This window comes from Megascapheus bottae, chromosome 19, assembly GCF_031878675.1.
Source record: "Megascapheus bottae isolate mThoBot1 chromosome 19, mThoBot2.hap1, whole genome shotgun sequence".
NCBI classification, from domain to species: Eukaryota; Metazoa; Chordata; class Mammalia; order Rodentia; family Geomyidae; genus Megascapheus; species Megascapheus bottae.
In genome coordinates this window covers 15,049,161-15,073,802 of record NC_143527.1, presented here as the reverse complement: position 1 = coordinate 15,073,802, position 24,642 = coordinate 15,049,161, and the positions used below count along the sequence as shown (strand labels likewise).

The 24,642-nt window shown below is 37.4% G+C and overlaps 1 protein-coding gene across 1 annotated transcript in view; it reads left to right on the top strand.

The window, feature by feature from the left end:
• Nucleotides 1–24,642, top strand: part of Dcc (DCC netrin 1 receptor) — a 934,207-nt gene that overhangs the window by 797,141 nt on the left and 112,424 nt on the right. The window contains exons 16-17 of the mRNA XM_090353075.1: nt 16,517–16,612; nt 23,714–23,946. Coding sequence (XP_090209201.1) covers nt 16,517–16,612; nt 23,714–23,946 — 329 coding nt within the window. The remainder of the gene's footprint in view (nt 1–16,516; nt 16,613–23,713; nt 23,947–24,642) is intronic.

Here is a 24,642-nt window from a genome sequence, read left to right as displayed (position 1 = left end):
GCTTAACTAGTTCTGCCAGCATCACTTGTTGAAGAGGCTTTCTTGCAATTTTTTTTGGCTCCCTTATCAAAGAATAGGTGGCCTTAGTTCTATTCTATTGGTCTTCAGGCCTGCTCTTGTGCAATTACCAAGCTGTTTTGGTCACTATAGCTCTGTAATAGAGTCTAAAGTTTGGTATTGAAATTCCTCCAGTGCTATTCTTTCTGCTAAGAAGTGTTTTTGCTATACGGGGTCTTTTATTATTCCATATGAAATTTTGGATTGCCTCTTCTATTTCTTTAAAGAATGACATTGGGATATTGATGGGTATTGCGTTGAATTTGTAGATAGCCCTTGGCAAGATTGCTATTTTCACAATGTTAATTCTTCCAATCCAGGAGCATGGGAGGTTTTTTCCTCAGTCCTGCTTTAATTTCCTTTTTCAGGTTTTTAAAATTTTCATCCAAAAGTTCCTTTACATTCTTAGTTAATTCCTAGGCACTTTATTTTCTTTGAGGCAATTGCAGAAGGAGTTGTTTCCCTGATTGTTGCCTCGTCCCTCTCATTGTTGTCATATAGGAAGGCGGTTGATTTTTGAGGGTTAATTTTATACCCTGCTACCTTGCCAAAGTTTTGAATCAGCTCAAGCAGCTTGGGAGTGGAGTCTGTAGGATTCTTTAAATACAGAATCATGTCATCTGCAAGAGGGAAAGTTTCACTTCCTCTTTCCCTATTTGGATCCCATTTATGCTTGCTTCTTGCCTTCTTGCTCTGGCTAGGAGTTCATTGCAGCACTGTTTACCATAGCAAAGATATGGAACCAACCCAGATGCCCCTCAGTTGATAAGTGGATCAACAAGATGTGGTATTTATACACAATGGAATTCTATGCTGCTGGCAGAAAAAACAACATCGCCCCATTTGTAAGGAAATGGAAAGACTTAGAAAAAAATCATATTAAGTGAAGTAAGCCAGAACATAGGCTCAATTGTTTCCCTCATTTGCCATAATCAGTAGAAGCCTTGGGCTCTCCTAGCAGAGATTTACAATAGAATAAAACCTAGATATTTAAGGCCATATAGAATGACGCTAAAACAAAGGACCTCCAGGATATAGAAACAAAAGCCATATAATGAGTGATCGTTGTCTTTAATGTACTATGCTATCTCTCATCTCTTTTGCTGTCCCTTGGTTATCTCATATTGTTACAGTATTTCACCTGGTTATCTGATATATTGTATATATGCTTATTTAGTTATTTGAAATCAGATAGAGAAGGGGGAAAGCAACACTAGGGGTGAGGATGGAGACAGGAAATGAGGACCAAAACATGAGAAAGGGTATCAATATTTGTGAAGCAATGCACCTTCTATCTGGTGAATATAATGTAACCCTTCTATTAATTACAATAAAACTATATGAAAAAATATATTACTCGTGCCATATTTCTCACCTTGAATCTCTGTATGGACAAGTGAGTTAATCTTAAGACATCATTGAAAATAATGTTTTGTTTCACCTTGTTTCTAATATATTACTTAAATATATCTCTTTAGTTCTAATTACTCACTTTTTTATTTCCCAAATTATCTTATAATTGCAGTGCAGAATTAACTGTGCATGCACTTAAAGGAAAAACGAAAGTTTGCCTTGGTTTATAGTCCTCTTATTTCAAATAATTTCCAGTGAAATAAAATTATTGAATAACCACAAAACAATTAGGACACACTTGTTAGGATTTGAGCACCATTTTAATGTTAATAATACTAATTTTAGAAACACATAAGCGATTTTGGTATTTATAAAGTCTAAACTTGTTTAGATAAATCATTTATAATTTTGTTTCAAAATTATATGGCAAAGGAAACACTAACAATTCACCTTCTTTACCATTTTAAATATCACTTTGGTACTGAAAGACACACTTCTAATACAACGATTATTCTCTCAACAACTCATTTTTTTTTCTTGTAAAAATGAAACTCTAGAATTTGCCTTCCTACTTCCTCATCCTGTCAACCACTATATTAGTTTCCATTTCTATTACTGCTTTGAAATCCCACTGGAAAATCATTTTCTTTTGTGATTTTGGAGTTAAATGGTACATACTAATTGGAATTATGAGTTATCATATTTTAATCTGATAGATACACACACACATATTTAGGGAAACTAGCATTTCTATCTCCCAATATACTGTTGTTTTCATGTACTCAAAACCTTCTAAACATATCATTGTTTCCTATAAGATGATTGTTACCCTACTGTGCTATAGATTAAAACAAGAATTTTATTCCTCTTTTGAAGACTTTTCACAGCTTTTCTAGATCCCAGTGAATCTGTAGATAGCACTGACAACTTTGTGCATGAAAGTGCAATGAATTTCTGTTTACTCATATCCAATTGATTTCTGCAGTAGTTTCCAACAAATCTTGTATCTCCTTAATTAATCCCTATTTTTCTCTTTTTGATACTATATTAAATGGAAGAATCTTCATAGTTCTTTTCTCGGATGGTTCATTGTTAGGGCATTGAATTGCAACTGAATTTTCTGTGTTGATTTAGTAGCTATTTATTTTTATGAATTTATTAATGCTGTGTGTCTCTGTGAAATCTTTAGGCAATATATACTATCTGAGAATAAATAAAAATGTATTTCTTCCTTTCCACATTCATTGCTTTTATTTATTTTTATATGTGATTTCTCTGTTTAAAACTTTTGTGTTATATTGAGTAAAATTAATAAAAGTGGATATTATCCTTACGTTTTTCATACCTTAGAGGAAAAGATTTCAGTCCTTTCCCATCAAGAAAGATAATTTCTGTGGATGTTTCAGGTATAGCTTTCATTTTGTCTAGATAGTTTTTTTCTACTCCTACTTATGGAATATTGTCATCATGGATGGGTACTGAATGTCACAAAATACTTTCTGAATCAATTAAGATGATTTTGTGGGGGGTTGCTTTGTTCTATTAGTGTCATGCATTACATTGATCAGTTTTCATATTTTGCGTTATCTTCAATTTTCAGGAATAAATCCCACTTGACCCTGTGGCATAATATTTTTAATATGCTCTCAGCTTTTATTTGCTTCTTTTCTACATCAGTGTATATAAGAGTTATTGATGTACCATTTCAATAAGGCTTCATTGATATATAATGGTTCCCAGTATTCTCTTACAATCGGTTTTGTTTTGTAAAATCAGTAATCACGACCCCATTTTGACTTTCTAATTGTACTCATTTGAGCTCTTAAACCCATTTTCTTTTCAAACAACTAGCTTTTTTTAATATTTTTATTGTAATTAATAGAAGGGTTACATGATATTTGCCAGATAGAAGGTGCATTAATTCACATACATTGATACCCTTTCACATGTCTTGGTACCCATTACCCTCCCCCCCCACCCACCCCCCATCTTGGTTTTCCCTCCTTCCCTGTCAAATTTCAAATAACCAAATACAAATAAATTCAATATATCAGATAACAAAGTGAGATACTGTAACAATATGAGATACCCAAGGGACAGCAAAGGAGATGAGCGATAACATAGTACATTAAGGACAACAATCATTCGTTATATGGCTTTTGTTTCAATATCCTGGAGGTCCTTTCAATGAGCTTCATACTATATGGCCTTATGTATCAAGGTTTTGCTCTATTGCAGATCTGTGCTAGTAGAGCCCAAGGTTTCTACTGATTATGACAAATGAGGGAAACCACTGAGCCTAAGTTCCTTTGAGTCTGGCTTACTTCACTTAATATGATTTTTTCTAAGTCTTTCCATTTCCTAACAAATGGGTTGATGTCATTTTTTCTGACAGCAGCATAGACTCATTTTCACTTCTGCTTTCTGTTCTCTGTTTCACTTATTTATTGTCTAAGTTCTACTGGTTATTGCCTACTATTACCTCCGTTTACTTTCCTCTAAGTTGTTTTGTTGTTTGAGATCTTTCTTATATTTTAATGGAAGCCTCACAGATATAATAAATTTCTCATTAGCCCTGTTTTTTCTACATCTGATAAGGTTTACTCTACTGTGCTTTCTAGTCATTTCAATTTCCCCTTGAGGCCTGTTGTTTGATCTCCTGGTTAAGAGTTTTTAGTTTAGTTTTCACAAACTTGAGAATTTTCTAGTTGAACTTCTGGTATTTATTTCTAATTGTAACACATTGTGACTCTAAAGTACATATGATCTCTATTTTTGAGAAATTTATTGGTGCTTATTTGTGGCCTACCATATGGTCTATTCTGAGAAATGCCTTGTATTCTCTGGGAAGAATGTACATGCTAGTTTTGTGAATAAGGTATGTTAGGTCTTCTTTGTTATTGTATCTTCTGTTTCCTTACTTACAATTTCTGCTTACTTATGATACATGCTTTAACTGAACAAAATCTGTAGTATATTAACAAGTCAGTGCGGCCTAATCTGAATGGTCTTCTTGGGATATGAACGTTTATTCCAAAGACATTACTGCTGAAAATTCTTGTTAGGAAAGAGTCTCTTCAGGAATAACACATGCTTTGAAATTACCTATCACTGGGATTATTTTTATTCAAGTGTTTGACTAAAATGTATACTAATTCAAGACAAAATTTTATAAATAAGTGGAGCAAAAAGCTCTAAAATGACATTTCTTCTCAAAAAGACTTTAGAAATGGTAAGATCATCTCTTTCCTTGAAACTTATTTTTTTCCAGTTGTGGATCTTGAACTCAGGGCCTGAGCACTGTCTTTTGACTTTTTCTCAAGGCTAGAGCTCTACCACTTTAGCCACAGCACCTCTTCTAGCTGTTTTTTTCTATGTATGTGGTATCAAGGAATCAAACCCAGGTCTTCATGCATGCTAGGCAAGCACTCTACCACTATGCCAAACTGCTGACCCCCTTGAAGCTTATTTTTAAGCTTTCTTCTTCCTTTAAGTATTATATCCAAAATACCAGGTGCAAATATCAGTGACATAGTTAATTTATTCTAAGGCCAAGACTTTTGGTCAGAAATACAATACCAGCTCACAGTCTTCAAAGTACTAAGACTGGTATCAGGAAGAAATCGTGACTAGATGGAAACATGATTGTATTTCCTTTGTAATGAATAGTGGTTTGCCCTGTCATTGCACAGACCCAAAAGTGTGAAACAACAAAATTTTGGACATAACTACCCATCAGGATCATGCTTTTAATATGCTTTTTTGTAACTCATGGACTGGGTATGCAGCTCAGTGCTAAAGAATTGGCTTATCAGGGCATAGTGGTTCACACCTCTAATCCTAGATACTCAGGTGGCTGCAATCTGAGGATGAAGGTTCAAAGCCAGCTCAGGCACTAAAAAATGGGAAGTGGGGCTGTGGCTCCAGGGTAGGGCAGTTAGCCTTGAGCTGAAGAGCTCAGGAAGAATGCCCAGGCCTAGAGGTAGGGTGGTAGCCTAGAGCTGAAGAGCTCAGGAACAGAGTTCAAGCCCCTTGACAGACAAAAAAAAAAATCACCTGATTACCCAAGGCCCTGGCTTCCTTCCTCACCACTGCTAAAATAAAATGAAAAATGAAAGGATTATGGATCTTAAAATGTGAAAAAACTATATGATTATCTTATATAGTTACATAACTAATCATATAATAATTATTGGAAAGATGGTATTTAATATAGATCATTATAATGAAACAAATATTATTTATAAAATATCAGCCCAATATCTAGATACCTTAAAAGGTTATACCAATAGAAGATGAGTTAAATGAATAGAATACTATTCACATTTGCAGATTAAAGGAGACAAATAGGAATTTCAAAGGGTTAAGGAAACTGCTCACAAGGTGTGGGCTTTAAAAAGCAGAAGCATCATTTTCAGTGCAAGTGTGTCTGAGCCCAGTGCTATGACCTTTCTGCCCTCTCATACTTGTCCAGGGACAAACCTGGAAGAATTCTGTGCTTCTGTGGCATGACCTTGAAAGATTTGTGCTTCTCACTGTTAGAAAATGGTCTTGGGAATTTAGTAAAGTCATTTCCCTTTCTAGGTCTGCAGCTCCTTTTTAAAGTTTGCATGCCCAAATATGCTCCCCTGCCTATATTTCTTGTTTTAACTCCCACTAAACACAAAGCTAAAGAAATAGCTGCCTAGCCAAATGTTTGTCTCTCCACAATAGGGTAACTTATCCTTGCCCTCAATTTTCCACTCATTCATTTAGATTAAAATTTAGACAATTTAATACAATCAGGTATAGAAATTCTCTATTAAAATCCAAATACATTCCAGCAATGTTGTGATTTCAAAATGTTCTTATGTATTTAATTTCACAAGTTTCCTTATACTGACTGACATTAATTTTTACCCTGATTCTTTTTTTGGTCATTCATGGTGCTTGGGCATTGTCCCTGAGCTCTTCAGCTCAAGGCTATTGCTCTACCATTTGAGCCACCGTTCTGGTTTTCTGGGGGCTAATTGGAGATGAGTGTCATAGACGTTAGTGCTGGGGCTAGCTTTGAACCATGATCCTCAGAACTCAGCCTCCTGAAAAACTAGTATTATAGATGTGAGCCACTGCTAAAATAAAATGAAAAATGAAAGGATTATGGATCTTAAAATGTGAAAAAACTATATGATTATCTTATATAGTTACATAACTAATCATATAATAATTATTGGAAAGGTGGTATTTAATATAGATCATTATAATGAAACAAATATTATCTAGGGTAAGATATATATTATTTCTAATGTCTATCCTTGGTTGTTTCATGGCTCAACTGCTTGTTAAGGCTCCCTTATTTTGCCTACTTTTTAATCTCTTTCCATCTACTCTTTCTCAATATTTGAAGAAGCTAAGTAAAATGCTACTTTATGTTCTTAAGAATGTACACTGAAAGTTTTATTGTTATGGTCACATGGCCTAATGATATATTTTTCTCTGTCACTTTTCATCAATAGTTACTATTTTTACCAGATTTTTTTCTTTCTTACATAATTATTCCAACTTCATTTGGATATGTTTTATTAAATCATGAGCTTAAAAATGATTTCAGTTTTATATCCCCCTTAGAATTATCATTAATTTAATGCTCTTTTCTATTATTAACAACATTTTCCTGAATTTATGCAAATTTTCTTGTGCTGAATGTGCATTGAAATGAAAAGTGATTCTATATTATGGAGCACACAATGGTAAAACACCAGTACTTGAAAAACTCAGTTGGGCCAATCATATTGGCATGAAAAGTAATTATCATGTGTGAATGAAATCTAGTCAGATATAAAGCAAACGTCTTCATTTTATTATTTGCAAGTACAAAGTAAATAAGCATCCCACTGTTAAACTTTTACGCATACTACATGTAAGATCATAGTATATACGTATGGTGAATTATGTTCTATTTGAAGAGAAAAATAGTAGTGAGAAGAATACTTTGAAGTTAATTTGCATTATCTTTCCTCAGTGTTATGCACAAGCCATCACTTGTATGGCATATGTGAGGCTAAACAGAACTTCTACATGGCTATTCTGGTTATCATGAGAGCCACTATTTATAGGTGGCTCTTTATGTCCATTAAAATAAACTGGAACCTGTCATGTGGCTTGGTGAGAGAGTTGCCTAGTATACATAATGCCCTGGGTTCTATCTTCACACACACACACACACACACACACACACACACACACACACACACACACACTTGAATGCAAAGACAAGATCAGAAAACAAAACCTTAGTCATCACAAAGAATGCTAAAATACCATGATTGTGGGGAAACATTTAACGGTATGTATATGATATGCTACTAAAAGGTAACCTGTTCCATCTGTAGTCATCTTAAATGAGGTACAGTACCCACCCACCCCCAAGTTCCTCTTGTGTAGAAGTAATACTTCTCAAAGTAAGTGAAAACCATTTGGGAACTCATAACCCTGATGCCGGAGTTTTTAATCCAGTGGCAACCCATGAACAGACTGAAAAGGAGCATGGCCCGGCTTGCTCTGTAACTTCCTCATCCCCATAATGAGGACAGTCACTATATCCTCTTGAGCTCCTAGGAAGACAAATGCAATGAAACACTTCAGAGCTGACCACTGGCATAGCAAGTGCCCCGACAAAGAACACGGGTCATCACGTCACACAGCCCCAGCCTCTTTTCACCCAGCCTCTTCATGTACAAGTGCTTATCACCTCTTTCCATATCATCTGTTTCCTGTGCTCTGCCACTTTTTCCTTCACTTCTGCTTTTCCAGATTCTTCCTAGAAAGAAAGAAAATGAGACCCCAAAACAAAGAGAAGGGACAAAAGAAATGGGGAGAAAAATAAGGAAGGCCTTAATACTCACACAATCATATGCTTCCTCTTGCACATTTGATTGTATTTTGTTTATATTCCTTTGATTATATTCCATTTATACTCAAGAGTCCCTCTCACTGATTTTTTTTAAGCCACAGTAACTATATGATCACTCAAATTCACCAAATGAACAGTGCTTGTATTTCTTATTAATTGAGTCCTTAGGTGGCTGTATGAACTTCTCAACTCATTCTATATTTGATTCGATTTGGAGTTATGTGAAGGAAAGAAGGAAAGCCTGTGTGTGTGGGTATGTTGTCTCTAATTTCCTCCTGCAAAGCTTTGCTGAGAAATGGCTTCATTAAGCACTCCACTTATAAGTGGTTTGTAAGGCTTTGTTGTTGAAGCACTTACGTGGTCATTTCTTTGATGCTGGGGACTCCCTGCCAGAATACACTGTAACAACCCCGAAGCAGGAGAAGAATGTTTGTTCTCTTCTAATTTGTGAACAAGTGCTGCCCTGTAGAATGGTGGGGGAAAGATCCCAAGAAGACTCTTTTTTTTTATTTGTTTATTTTTATTATAAATTTTTTATTGTAATTAATAAAAGGGTTACATGATATTTGCCAGATAGAAGGTGCATTAATTCACATACATTGATACCCTTTCACATGTCTTGGTACCCATCACCCTCCCCCCCACCCACCACCCACCCCCCGTCTTGGTTTTCCCCCCTTCCCTATCAAATTTCAAATAACCAAATACAAATAAATTCAATACGGTGAGCAAAACAAAGGTGCTTACATCCTAGCTGTGTTTCCTCTGGTAGAGATGAGTAGAACCAAACCTCATCCTCTCTATTTCTAAAATGGAAATGGCCACCCCTGTCCTTTCTACTTTGTGGCAGTATTGAGATAACAGATGACAACTTGTTAACAGCACTGTGCACCTGAGGGCTTATATGAAAGGTAGGACATCAGTTTGGTCTCACTCAGTAATCTGTAGCCAGTACCCCTAAGCAGATTTTTCCAGTTTTAGCCTAATTATCCCCAAGACCAATTTCCAGGGAAAATGTGTGTGTGTGTGTGTGTGTGTGTGTGTGTGTGTGTGTGTGTGTGTGTGTGTGTGTGTGTATAGAGGGGGGAGTTTGGCCTAGTGGTAGAGTGCTTGCCTAGCATGCAAGACCCAGGTTCAATTCTTCAGTACCACATGCATAGAAAAAAGCCTGAAGTGGTGCTGAGTGAGGCACAAGTGGTGGAGCTCTGGCCTTGAGAAAGTCCAAGGACAGTGCTCAGGCCATGAGCTCAAGCCAGCACTGGAGAGAGACGGGGGGGGGGGGGGGGGGGGGAGGGGAAGAGGGAGGGGGGAGGGCAGGAGGGGGAGGGAGGGAGGGAGAGAGAGAGATGAAATCATTTGGAAAAGTAACTTCAGTGGATGGATATTTCCTCCTGGCTCAAATAACCCTCTAAGCATATCTAAGCACATGGCCATAAGTTAAATGACAATTAGATCTTCCACCATCTTCCTGGCTTCACGCTGTCTGTCATTTTTATCTAGGGTACATTTTCATCTTTATAACAAACACACATGATAGGGCAGAAATTTCTTCTCTCATCACTGATGTCCTGGTTCTAAGAGAGAGTTCATCTAGCCATAATTCCCTCATTTTCCCTTTCTCCACTGTCTCTTCAAATACATGCTCAGATCGTGTCATAAGCATGTAATGATTTTCATCCTCTCCTTTCTGGATTCATGGCCCTAGGACCACTAGATAATTATAGTAGAGTCTTAAATTTACCTGCTTCTGACACCTTTTCCATTTTTTTTGCTGAGTTATATAGTTCTAGGAAATCAATTTCCCTAGGAACACCATTTGACACTTGATCACAATGTTCTGCAACTTATCATCGTTTATCCAATAAATAACAAGTAGTTCAGGATGATGTGAATGGTGTAAACTGACAGTAGCTTTGAGAGGAAAGAACAATGATACCGATGAAGATGCAATGTCAGTGGGCACCCGAGGCTCAGGCTTGTACTCCTAGTTGTCCAGGAGGCTGAGATCTGACGGCTGAGGTTCAAACCCAGCCCGGGCTTATCTCAAGTTAACCACCAAAAATCTGAAAGTAAAGCTGTTGCTCCAGTGGTAGAGTGCTAGCCTTGAATATAGAAAAAAGAAATCAGGAATAGCCCTAGGCCATGAGTTCAAACTCCAGGATCAGCATAAACACACGCAAATGCAATTACTCATAACCTGACTTATGGAAGTGAAATCCTATTTTATCACTATTTTTAAAAACTAATAATATTAAAAAAGAGGATCTGAGGCTGAGCTTTGGACTTAGACAATTTACTTATAAAAACGAGGAAAACTATCCATCTAAGACGTATTTATTAATCATTGATGAGTTTCCCCTTCCTTCCATATATTAAAGGCAGATAAGAAAAATAAATGTGTGTTCTGCTGGGCAACATGTTCACTATAGAAATGAAAATGTATTATGCAATTCAAAGAACCTAGAAGAAAAGATGTTGGATATTCCTACCATAAGGGTATGATTAATGTTTCAAGGAATAAAAACATTTATTCTCATTTGAACATTACCTGATATATATATATATAAATATCAAAATACCATATTGACCATAAAAATATGCAATGGGTCAAATAAAGATCTCAACTATTTGCCACACACTAGATTAAATTAAGAGTTAAGTAAATGAAGGAATACAAGTAGTTATTAAAGGAGCCTAACTAGGCATTCAACACATTAGTATTCATGAGAAGAAGGATAAGGAAAGAAGAAGTAGGAAGAAAAGGAGTTATTACCATTGTTTATCTGTTAGTCTAATGTGCACAATGCTTCAACTCCCACAAAGTCTCCCTGATATTAGTTCATCTTACTTTTCCCTCTCCGCCTTTGTCTCTCGAAGAACTCGGCAAGATCACCACCATTTTCACAAAGCCTTGGTGATCCCCAGACACTTAACTCTGGTTTGGTTTCAGCCTCCAGCACAATTTCTTCATGAAAAGATTCACCAGTGGAAGGGAGAAGTCCCATGGTTTCCTACTTTTTTTCATATGTGTACACCTCTACACAAATACCTTACGGTCGAAGCTCAGTAGCCATGTGTGCATGAATGGAGACATGGCATAACAGAGGCTTCAACAGGAGCCTGTACATGGGGAAAGGAAACTTTACAGGACCTCCTTGCAGCCATTTTCTATAAAGACATGAGCCATGGGCATATGACACTAGGATCAGAAAGGCTGACTTCCATCGTCCAACTTGCTATTTATTTTTCTCATTAGAAATTTGGTGTTACTGTCTACCAAACACTGAGACATTTCTTTCTATGATTTTTAGGTGATGGCCACCTTGGTAATAGCATCCTGAATAGAAAAGTTGCTGGCATCTGCAAAATTGGTCAATGAGCAAATCATATAATCATCTGGCCATTATTTGGACAGTGTTTCTGGAAAAGGAAAAGGAAAAGATAATCTTTATGAGTGTGCTAGTTGGATTAGCAATTAATTCAATTTACAAAGGATTATGTGTAATGAAGTAAAAGTGAATGCATTATATTAATTGCCTCCTCTTTAAATATGAATTGCTCATCCTTTTAAGAGATCAATGCTATCAGCTATATTTGCTTTCCACCCATTACATTTAATTAAGCAGTTCAGGTCCAGTAGGGTCATAGGTGTCCAGGAGTAGTTAGCATCTGAGAGCCATCCAGTGCCCCTCCCTGGTCCTGTGGTTGTGGTAGCCGTGGTTTACTGCAGTGAGCAGGAGTTTGTGTTAGGCAACAGCTAGCCCTCTAATTTCCTCTAATTGACTTGTTGGCAGTGTTGACAGAGATGGGAAAGAAAGCAAGAACATGGAGCCTGGGCCCTGACAAGCTTTTGGCATGGATGGGGCCACAGCGCGAAGTACATAATCTGCAATGAATAAAAGGCTCTGGGCTGTCAATCTGGCTCGTGCCACTGGCATTTAATTCACACAGAGTATTAATTAAAAAAAATGATGCTGTTCCCACTAGCTTTCCTTACCAAGTACAGCATCTTGGTCTAACCCTGAAGAGCTGCTTGCAAATCTTTTGATCCAATCCTGCAGCCCCAGAGAGCAAATTTTATTTAGCAAATTCAAAATAACACTCTTAGAATAATGGGTCTTTTCCCCACCAAATCTCTGGAGAAGAAGAGCCAGAGCTTCTCCTACTGACCCATCCCCTTGGCATTTATAGCCCCTATAATCAATAATTGTTCACTTATGCCTCCTCTTTCCTGGCCATACATGCCACAACTGGCCAAGAGCCATCTATTTGTGAATATGCAGAGTTATTTCTTTAGCCTCCTTCATCCCACATTGATGTGTTCTATAAGAAAGACTGGCCTATCAAAGATAAAAATTCGATCAATAATTTCTAATCCATGAAATCACTCAGAATATCCATAACTAAAACCATTCTCGTGGTCACACACTCTCAATCAGACAAATCACAGGAATGAAAGTCACAAAATAAGACTGCATTTTATGTACAGACAATCGATACATCTTTTCAGCCTCCATATCCGCTACATTTCAGCAAATAAAGAAAACTAAATTTACTGTCATAATTGTCACTAAGTGTATTCCTGAACAAAGGAGTCTGACCATAATTAATGATTAATTCATTTGGAATTCATTATTATAGTGTTAAATGTGTTTAACTCATTTGATGCTTCTTTAGAGGGAGCAATTCTAGGCAATTCTATTTGTGATTTACTGGTTTTAAAGTTTGAGCTCTGAGCATGTGCGAGAGAATAGTTCCACATTGCCCTCTAGTGGCTGATTCACAAATCACATTGTTTTGTGACCAGGGTAGAGGACCAGGACCTTTAAAGGTACTCTCAAAACATCTTCCTCCTCAAAATACTGTCAAAGAAATTGCCACCATCTCTGGGCCTAAATAAAAGTGACCAAATAAAGGCAGCCCTCTTTCCATTATCCAGTAAATGGTTGCTACTTTAATTCTATTGTTTAGATAGATTTTTATATAGGATTAAGCACAATAAGAGAAGCCTTTGGGTTCCTGTAGATAGTCCAGAAAGAATAACAGAAAAAGGCCAGAAGGAATTCAAAAATTGTCAGGGAGCAAGTGGATTTCAAAGAACAGATGAGCAAGTTTCTTGGTGAGAGCTGTCTCATTACCTGTTTTGCTTTCATTATTCTGTGTTACTTTAGAAACGTCAGTGAACTCCCTAGGGTCTCAAATTACTAAACAACAAGACAATAGCAAAGCAAGCCATGTGCAGAACTCTCTTTAGCTCTACGGACTATCCTTACACCAGTTACAAGTGCAGCACACATCTGTGTGTTTTCCCAGGGCCACTTTACCACAGCCTATTATTATTTAAGATGGAACATCTCTGAGTTGTGCATAATATAGTTGGATTAGTGAGATTTTGGTGGTTCTATTCATTCATTCATTCATTCATTCACTCAACACCTAGCAAATGGTAAGACTCCAGGACCTTTGAGAGATGGAAGACACTCCATTATTGGTAAGGTATTTTTTCCTACCACAGACCATTTGCATATTTATAACATCATTCCAGGCTATACAAAAAATTCAGTAAGTCCAGCCTGACTCACCATGTATCAAATGATGTATTGGGCTTTACTTGCTCATCCCTGTAACTGCACATGTTACCATAGACTTTTTTTTCCTCCAATATTCAGGGCTTGAATTCAGGGTGCTTGGACACTTTTCTTTGGCTTTTTTTTTTTCTGGTCAAAGCTGATGCTCTAGCGTTTAAGCTATATCCAATTCCTGTGGTTTGCTGGCCAATTGGAACAGGAGTCTCACTGACTTTTCTACCTGGGTTGGCTATGAATCAGGGTCACCAGATCCACACTCATGGTTATCCATGGACAGATAGCCCTCATCCCTCACCAAAGGTGCACTCCTTAAACAGACCCCCTAAAGTCCCTTGACTGGATCCTGTCTTTGGTTGTTTCCTCTCCTTCTAGTATGTCAGGTGACTCAGCTCAATTGGCACGTTCCTGCTTCAGTCTATGAGTTTTGTAAGAAACCTACGCCTCTCCCAGTTGGAAATTTCCGGAGACCTGAAGTCTGCAGGCCAGCAATGCTTTCTACTGTTGATTCCTCCACTTCCAGAGAACTATGACAGAGCTAGCATACCATTGCAGGTGGAATGGTTTCCAAATCACTTTCAGGACTCTGACTTTTCTAATACATTTTTATGCCCTTACACCATGAGATTGTCTCAAGGATACAGGGGCTGGCGGAATTAGAATTTCTCAGGTTGATTTTTATCATATTAGTCCCAGTGTGGAAATGATTGAGGTATTGTCATATAACCTTTTGGAGCATTTGTTTCCCATTAACTGTCCCTTTTCTTCCTTAATTCCATTTTACCATTGCAGTTTGTCTCTGTCTCACATGGCCACCTGTAGCCATTGAGAAGTCAAATCTCTTCTAATCCTCACTTAATTCATCCAGCTAATAATTCACCAGGTAGACATGACATCAGTGGATCCTCAAGTGATCTTGGATGTCAGAAGTATTTGTTTTCAGAGTTCTGGGTGTAAGGGGAAACACTATTGTATCCTCACTTGCAAGTAAATTGCATTTTGATTACTCTATGTGAATGTATGTGTACTATTTACTTTTCTTGACCCTGAAATCCTTGAATTATATTTTCTTATATAGAAAATCTGAAATGAATTATCATAAATCCTTCTGGCATAAAATGCTACTGTCAAAATGTCTGATAATGATCTAATTCCTCATTATTTTTATCCACAAGTCTAAACATTTATATCAGAAAAAGAAATATTTTAATACTTATTTCCTATTCTCTTTCTTACTGATATTTGTCTCCAAGGATTCTGACTGCCTGTATGTTAGGTCTTTTTTTAAATTTTATTTTGTTGTTGGGGTAATGTATAGAGGGGTTACAGTTACATTCTTCAGGTGCATTACTTGTTGAACATTGATACCTCTTCTCATATTCTTTATTTCTCTCTCTCTCTCTCTTTTTCTCTCTCTCACACACATGTGTGTATATATATATAAAACATATATATATATATATATATGCTTCTCTCAAATCTTTATTCTTTCTTGTTTCTTTGTTTTTACTAACTGGGTTTATTTTGACAGTTACTCTTATTTTTATTACCTACTAACTCTTCCATGAGTTGTATTGTTTCCATTTTGGTTATTCAAGAAGCTGTTTCATAGCTAGTAGTTTATTTTGGAAGGGCAAATTAGAACTTTAATCTATTTTTCTCATGTATTTTATCTACTTTTATCCTTTTTGTGCACTTGTTTTATTTTATCTTATTCTCAGTTTAGTTTGATAAGGAATTTTTCCTTAGCAAATCTTTATGGCTCAAAATTATTTACCCTGCACTTCCTGATGCTTACACCTTTTCTGAACCCATCAAGTTTCTTTTCTTTTCACTTGTTCAAGACCAGGATTCAACTAACAATAGATTAAAAGGATCTCCATAATACCCTGGTTTTGTACCCAGGGTACATGCCATCCTGCCAAGGAGAGTTCACAAGTCAGTTTCAAGCTTGTATTTCTATTGGTTTTTCCATCTGACCAGCTGTGTTTTCCAGCAAGAAACAGTTACTTTAGGATTATTCTTTTTTCAGACTTAATGCTTGCCCTTAACGAGAGGGAGAGGGAGGGAGGGAGAGACAGAGAGAGAGAGAGAGAGAGAGAGAGAGAGAGAGAGAGAGAGAGAGAGAGAGAGAGAGAGAGAGAGAGGGAGAAAGAGAGAGAGAGCAGAAAAAAGAGAAGAGAAAAGACGAGAAGAGAAGAGAAGAGAAGAGAAGAGAAGAGAAGAGAAGAGAAGAGAAGAACGCAGATGTAGATAACACAGACATCCTAAGGCTGTTCAGTGCTTGTACACACCTCTATTTGTATTTTAGGGTTTCAAGACCTATCTCCTCTCATGGCTTTTTTATTACTCGAAATGATTTTCATTTCAACACTGTGGTATGTCCTTCATGTCTAGTTGTTCAAGTTTAATATCTAGTTCTTTAATTAATTTTTCATATGGAGACTCAAGAATGTTAAAAAAAATAATGAAATCTAATCACTACATATTCTTCTCAGAATCCACTCATTTCCAAACATCTGTTTTCTTAATAGGGTATTCTGAATTTGTTTTCAAGAAAATGTTTACCCTGACTATTTTAGAACACTAAATAAATCAACATTTTCAAATTGTTTCTGTTCTTCTCTAGAGTCAAGCTCCCATTATGTAATCTCCCTAAAAGCTTTTAACAATGCAGGGGAAGGCATTCCTCTCTACGAAAGCGCCACCACCCGATCCATAACAGGTAAGAGAAACTATTTCACAAGTTACGGTTTGAATTTTTGGCTAATAGTGAAGCAACATAAAACCAAACAGGAACAAAGAAATCAAATCTTAAAAATGAATATGTAAAATCATTTTCTCAATGTTCTGAACATTATATGCAAACACTTGTGTATATAATACTTTTCTTCTTTTTTTCCCCTCAGAATTAAATAGAATGAATGTTTAGACAATGTATCTATTCTTCCACTGTCATCTCAGTAGTGCTGAAGTACCACTGAGGCAGGGAAGTCCCTTATTAGAAACAATCGGATGTCCCCATGGACATTCTTCTCTGTACTAAGTCCCTAAGCTTGGCTGATTCAAAGATTCTATCACGTCTAATAAAGGTTTCATGAGCTGGGCAGTAAAAGCAGCAAACAAGAGCACAAGGGCTCAGAAAATAAGTAAAAATGAGATGAGTATAAAGGAGATCACAGGGGCCGGGAGTTTGGCCTAGTGGTAGAGTGCTTCCCTAGCATGCACGAAGACCCGGGTTCGATTCCTCAGTACCACATACTTGGAAAAAGCCGGAAGTGGTGCTAAGGCTCAAGTGGTAGAGCTCTAGCCTTGAGAAAAATCCAAGGACAGTGCTCAGGCTCTGAGCTTAAGCCCAGGACTGGCAAAAAAAAAAAAAAAGGAGATCACAGACATTTATGGAGGCCATTTGTTAATAAGTCTGAGCTTACTCAAAAGTAGCCTAAGTAACAAAACTATGGGGATACTCAGAGCTCCTAAAAAAACACCTGTCTGACTCCCTGCCCCCCAAGAGAACTAAGTATTAAACATGGGAGTAAAACTCAGAAATTTTATGTCTTCTGTTAATACTTTGAGCCAGCTCTTCCTAAACTCACATCTTCAGATCTCATTAAATTGTCATCTGTTTTTGCTTAATGAGGAATGAAAGATGAGATAGTAAGCTGTAGTTTCTACAGCAAGCTGATCAGAAAGTATGAAAAATAACTGAAATATGATGTCCAGATGAGTAGTAATAAATGGTTAGGAAATGGATAGTGAGATTCTGAAATACATGGAAACTAAGCAATTTGTTTTCCAAACCCACAAGCTCCATATTTATACATGGCAGAAGAAAAATGCTTATACATCATTTTATTATACCATCATTTTATTAATTTCAACCAGATTTTCTTTAAAGGCAAAGTTGTTATTTGGACTCTTAGAATCTTGTACCCTTGATTTCAAGGGTTGATACCTGCCAGATGCGAAATAAAAAGCACAAGAGGATGCACTTATTTTCATCTGCATATAATATATTGAATTAGGTCAACAACATGGCTCCTAACTCCTTAAAATGTATAAATAGATAACCTGAGGGAATATTTTCAAACAAATGTTTAATCTTCAGAATTAGGAAGACAATGCAAACACAGGTCTCAGGTTGAAAGTAACATATAGTATGGTGGGTGGGTACCTGGAATTATTTTCCCCAACCCCCCCACACACATTCTCTTGCTCTGCGTGAAATAAGGATCTCAGAGATGGCTGATCCTATAACTGGTATATGGAAAGTATCTGTCCCTTGCTTCAGGTAAAGAGCCCAAGAAGATGTTCATTCACCTAGTGAATTGAATCATTTATCAGATCACAATAAATCGTACTGAGACCAGGTCTTTCAACCCATTGTTTCTTGATTTTTAGTTTGTTTGACTTTTGCCATTCCTGGGGCTTATGCTCAGGGCTTGTACTCTGTTCTTGGGCTTTCTCAAGGCTATCAACACCACTTACAGCTTTTTCTATGTATGTGGTATTGAAGAATTGAACCCGGGTCTTCATACATGCTAGGCAAGTATTTTACCACTAGGCCAAACTCCTGGCCAACCTATTGTTCTTCTATCAAACTAAAAGGCCATATAGACTAGTTTGCTGAAAAATAGAAAGTTATTTTTTCAGCCAGGCACTAGAGGCTCATGCTTATAACTCTAGCTACTCAGAAAGCTGCAATCTGAGAAGTGTGGTTTGGAGCTAGTCAGAGCAGAGAAATTCTCAAGACTCTTCCCCCCCCCCCCAATAAACATCAAAATAACAGAAGTAAAGAGATGTGACTTAAGTGGTAGAGCAACAGCCATAAGCTCAAAAGTGAAAGTTCCTGAGTCTTAGTGCCAGAAATGTATATGTGTATATGCACACGCACGCACACACACACACACACACACACACACACGCACGCACACACACACACACACACACACCAGTCTTCTAGCACAAACCAATAAAAATAAATGATGTAGAGTTCAGATGAATTGAAGATAAGCCACTCAAGAAGAACCATTCTAGTGTTAGCTTCTTTCACTGTGACATTTGTTGTCACTCTTTAATTCTCTGCATCTGGCATTCTCGGAATGGTTTCTAAAGACTAGTGATCCATAAAAGCTTGGTTTTATTTTCCTAATATGAATCTCCTCCTCATGGATGAGAGAAATCAAATGATATTGAAGTTGGAAATTGTATAAGATGCTCTCTTATTAAAGAAAAGCCAGTAATAGGTCAGGAAGGAATTCTAGCTAGCCAGCCCATTCTCAAAAGAAAGAATACACTTTTCTTGGATATTAATGATAGTGTAGGCCCAGGGGCCTCTCTTGCATAGCTTACCATGCAGCTTAGCATATCCCTGTGCCAGGCAGGACTAGGCCGTTTTGGTCAAAACAGGCCCAAAGCCCTTTCCCCATTCCTTCCTGTGAGCTTGCTGTGTTCTCTCTCTGCACAAGATTACCAGACACATTGAGGAGGGCAGTAAATAGCTATCTCCCACCCAGCCATAAATCTTCTACCATGAAGAAGTCATTAATTCTCATGTTCCCCCACACACTCCTTTTTACCTCCTCTCCACCCCTTAAATCCTGAAGGTTATGGAGGTCACCTCAGCCAATACCTGGTACTTCTTTTCACATGGGTGTGAGAAGGGGGTCTTGCTGACTCCTTTAGCTGGCAATAAAATTTCCTTTCTTCTATGTGACTTGTGTCTAGTGTGGTTTTGGGATGGTGCTTACAATTAAAGAATTATTTTTATTATGTTTCTATGCATTGTGGAGAACAAAAGGACAAATAAATGAGAACAAAGGTTAAGGTTTTGGAAGAAACTCTTATCGATGAATGTGCTGTAGGAACACATAAAAGACAATCTCTGTTTTTGAGCTCCTGCAAAATATTCCCATGAGCAGTCTTGGAAAACCGCCAGTGTAAAGTAAACACCAAATAGATCAGAGGCAATAAAAACATCGAGCTAAAGTAAGCACTGGACTCTGGAGCTTTCCTAAATGAACGTGCTGATAGATTTTGGAGTCTTTATCCAGACTCGTCATCTCAGTAGTCTAGCTGTTAGAAGTTTCACTTGGCCATATGCCTGAAGAGTTTACATGGTTTTCTGTAAACCTTTCTGTTTCTTGTTATGGTAACAATATGCTTTAAATTTGTAGACGGTCAGAAGGCATATAAATATAAGACATAATGAAGTAGGTTGTGTGAATTCGTTTATGTGCCATCATTCTTTTTTCTATCATTGTTTAAGTGAAGGACAATTCGGTTGCAAAACTGTGTTATGAAATTTCTTTTGATAATTCATGAGCTCTTAATAAAGCATGCCCTGAGAATAAGTTTCTTGCTTAGTAAAAGGTTTGACGATATATATGGGCAGATATAACATCTATATTTATCATCTATCTGTCTGTCTTTCTGGCTACCTATCTATCCATTAATGTAATATAAAGCACCCAGTAGAGAAAAGTAAAAGAATCTAGAAACAAATACCTCTTAAAATTAATTGTTTAAGCAACTTCTGCACAAAGAGAAGAAAAAGATATTTGCAATATATATAGCATCATGCTTGCTAGCTGCTGGAATGTCTCATGTTGGAAATGCCACATATCTGCTGTATTTAACATTGTAGGCTGCAGATTCTTGTGACCATTCAGTACTTAAAATTGCCCATGGCAATGCAAGAAGTAAATTTTAAAATCATTTTTAGGGGCTGGGATGTAGTTCAGTGGAAAAGTGCTTGCGTAGCAAGTGCAATGTCCTGGGTTCAATACCCAGTACCAAAAAAAAGAAAAGAAAAAATAATTTTTATTTATTGAATTAAAATGCTCATGGCTATTGCATTAGACAAAGCAACCACAGAAGAAGAAATAGTGAGAAAAATGGCAAGTGAAGTGTGACAATCTTACCTTTTACAAAAGAGAAAGAAAAGTGTTACCTGTATTATGAAAGCCCATAGAGAGATATCATCAGGGCAGATGGCTGGGAATTTGGAAAACCATTCTTCAAGTGACCCCAAGGAGTTCAATAACATTGATCCCCCAAACCTGCTATTGTAAAATCAAAAGTAGAATGATCTCAGTTCATGATGTTCAGGGTAAGTGCCTAGGAGTGGTCTGAGTGGGTCTATGAGGAAGGTCTATGTTTAGTGTTTTGTTATTTACCATTAGCAGTGCATAGGGTTTCTTTTCCTTCACATCCCTGCCAGCATTTGTTGTCAGAATTCAAAATGTTGACCTGTCTAACTGAGGGAGGAAGGGAATGTGAGAGAATGAGGGAGCAGATGGTACTATGAGAGAGGAAATGTACTTATTATCTGATGCATATAAAGGTAGCCCCACTGTCTATCATCTCTAAAACAAAATAAAGTAAATTAGAAAAAAAAGGTAGAAAGGTCCCTACATGTCAAGGAAAGATCATAAAGTTAATATGTTTGATAACTCAATTCTGATAAAGAGTGAAGAGATTGTAGCCCTGAGCAGAAGAAACTTAAAACCCATTCCATGAGATTTAAATTTGTACAGTCAGCTGAGAATAGAAACAAATGAGTCAATACTTGACTTGGTTTGGCAAAAAGAAAAACAAAAATCTTGCACTGCTGCACAAGCCTGATTAATGACTCAGAACCTCATGGAGGCTTCAAGGGAATGGGATGAGTCTTCCTCTCTTGTTCCTTTCATAAATCCATTTGGGTCTAAAGCAACCCTTAATAAAAAGAGACATAAAAAGAGACATCAAAGGAAATGGAAATACAGAAAGCCAGGGCGCTACCACTAAAATTTTAAGCATTTCCTCTTCCTCTCTCTCTTCCTCTCTCTCTTCTCTCTCTCTCTCTCTCTCTCTCTCTCTCTCTCTCTCTCTCTCTCTCTCTCTCTCTCTCTCTCCCTCCCTCCCTCCCTCCTTGACCCCCCCTCTCTCCCCCCCTCCCTCCCCCTCTCCTTCCTTTTGTTCTGTTTTGGTTTTCAGTTTTATACATGGCTCCAAAGACCACATAGAAGTAATGCACTAAATAATTCACCAGAAGGCAAAATGGCAAATAGGGGATAGGATAAGAATTTGAAAGGCAGGGAACCAAGTGAAGTAATCACAACCTGACTTAAGCCACTTAGCTCTCAACTAGGCTGTTTAAAAGTAAACAAATAGCTATGTGTGCACTGCTGAAGACACCCCATAAGAGCAGGTTCTGTCTCTTATTCCCAGCCTGGGAGTTCTGCTCTCCCATCTCCATTGTTATGAGGGAGAATACACATGATATAGTATGAAGCTTAGTTTTTAACATGAACACATTAAGTAAAAGTAACTCAACAGTGGACTATTGCCATTGTCACAAAGTAAGCTTCTTAGATTATGATCTCCAGGTATGAAAAGGAAGTACAAGGCATTAGGGAGAATTTTATTTTTAAAACATATTACTATTATTATTCTCAACTATATATTATTCTCAAAATTTTCCTTATGTTATAGATCCAAGCGTGTTTGTACATCAGAGAAAATCTCCTCGGTTCAGACTGATACTGTCATTCTAGCTGTGCAGGAAGCTGACATCCAAGGATGTATGTTGGAAGCCAAATTTGGCAGGAAAAGTCTTCTATGAGATTTTTATATCCAATTAACCGTCCAAACCAAGCCAGAATTGGATTTGTGACAGAAGTGGAAGAAATTAGCCTTGAGCAAAAACAAAGCTCAAGGACAGTGCACAGACCTTGAATTCAAGCCACAGGATAGAAAGAAAGAGAAAAAAGAGAGAGAGACAGAGAAAGAGAGACAGAGACAGAGACAGAGAGAAACAGAGAGAGAGACAGAGAGAGAAAGAGGAAAGAAAAAGAGAGAAAGAAGAGAGGGTGGGCAGGAGAGAGGGAGGGAGAGAGAGAAGGAGAGAGAGGGAAGGAGGGAAAGAAAGAAATGATCTTGTCAGTGTGTAGGTTGTTCATTTTGTGTTCTTATCCGTACTTTAGCCTTTGCACTGAACTTGAAACTTCAGAACAAGGACTGTGACTATAGGAATGCCAGCAAAGACTAAGATGTGGAGCTATGCATTGGTCAAAGATAGGGGTGGCATGTCTATTTCTATGTATTCTTTAAGGGTTATAGGCTAAGGTAACTCTGTTCTTTCAGTTGCTCTTTCAAAAACTAATGATCAAATATGAACTGACCTGTGTGACCAAGTGTATTTCCTCATTCTGTTTTTCTTAAATCACAACCCAAATCTAGGTTGCTGGGTCTTTTGCTCTTTATTATTTGTTTGTTTCTTGCCTGAACAATATTTATGTAGATATGTTCTAGGCAATAATGAGAGAACTAGAGTAGCGCAATCAAGTTAAAGAAGAGAAAGAAACTGAAGCACCAGCATTTCAATCAACATTTATTTTCTTGGCAGGAAGAAATAAATCAGAGACACCATTTTATGGTGTTATTTGAAACCATAAAAAGCAATGAAACTGATCAATATTATACAAAAGCCTTTTAAGAGGCAATGTGCAACATTCCAACAGGGGAAAACAAAACAAAACAAAAAAACCACAGGGCTTTGAAAATATACAACCTGATGTGACAGGAAAATTGATTTAAACAAAATAAGAAAATGACTATCGGCAAATACTCTTGATTTTGTAGCGTTAACAATACTGTTTCTAACGTGCTTTCTGATGGAATTAATTGCACTTTTTCTGTTCCTTCTCGTGTTCCTTTTTCATCATTATTGCCATGCATTTAACCCATCGTGATGTGTGACCACTGATACTTCTTTTTTATTTTTTGCCTTCTTTGTTTGCACATGTATTCGTTTGTTTCATTTGGCGGGTTTGGAACCCAGACCCCACTGACCCTGTTGATTATTATCCTCTGCTTGATGATTTCCCTACCTCCGTCCCAGATGTGTCCACCCCCATGCTCCCACCAGTAGGTGTCCAGGCTGTGGCTCTGTCGCACGAGGCTGTGAGGGTGAGCTGGGCAGACAACTCTGTCCCCAAGAACCAGAAAACGTCCGACGTGCGACTCTACACTGTCCGATGGAGGATCAGCTTTTCTGCAAGCGCCAAATACAAGGTGAAGATTTCACTGTAGGAAGTGGAAAGTGGACTGCCATGTGTTGGATGTGCTGTTTTTCAAGAGCATCCTGAACGGTCGCGAATTACTGTGGCTTGGCAAGGGAAAAGGGAGCATTTTAATAACCCACGATCTAAAATTTGTTCCAAACAATGAGATCTAAGGAAACAAGTATCAGGCAGCATTGAAAAAAAACATCGAGAGCTACAAAGTATTATTTGAATCCAATCAGAGGCTGGGTTTGTATCTATCCTTTGATCCTGCACAGGAGAATGTTATTTTCCCTTGTACATAACAGGACTGATGACATTTTCTAGCTTATCTTTAGTATGTTTCTGTCCATTTGGAATCTAGATTGACATCATTAATAGCACAAAGACAGTGGAAAATATAACTGGGAATAGATAGATACTATAGAGCTATTTTTTGTAGTATCTTTATAAATCTCCCTGTACCATTAACTTTTACCTCTCTCTATTCTTTCCCCCTGCCTCCCTTCCCTCTCTCTCTCTCTGTCTCTGTTTATCTTTCTTTCTTTTTCCTTTTTTGTTTCCTTCCTTCCTTCCCTTTGTTCTTTTCTCCCCTCAGCCCTCCCCCCTTTCTTTCTTGCTGTCTTTCTTTCTTTCTTTGTTTCTTTTTTTCCAGTTCTACTTTAAGCTATTTTGCTGCAGGCTAGTGCTCTACCACTTCAACCAA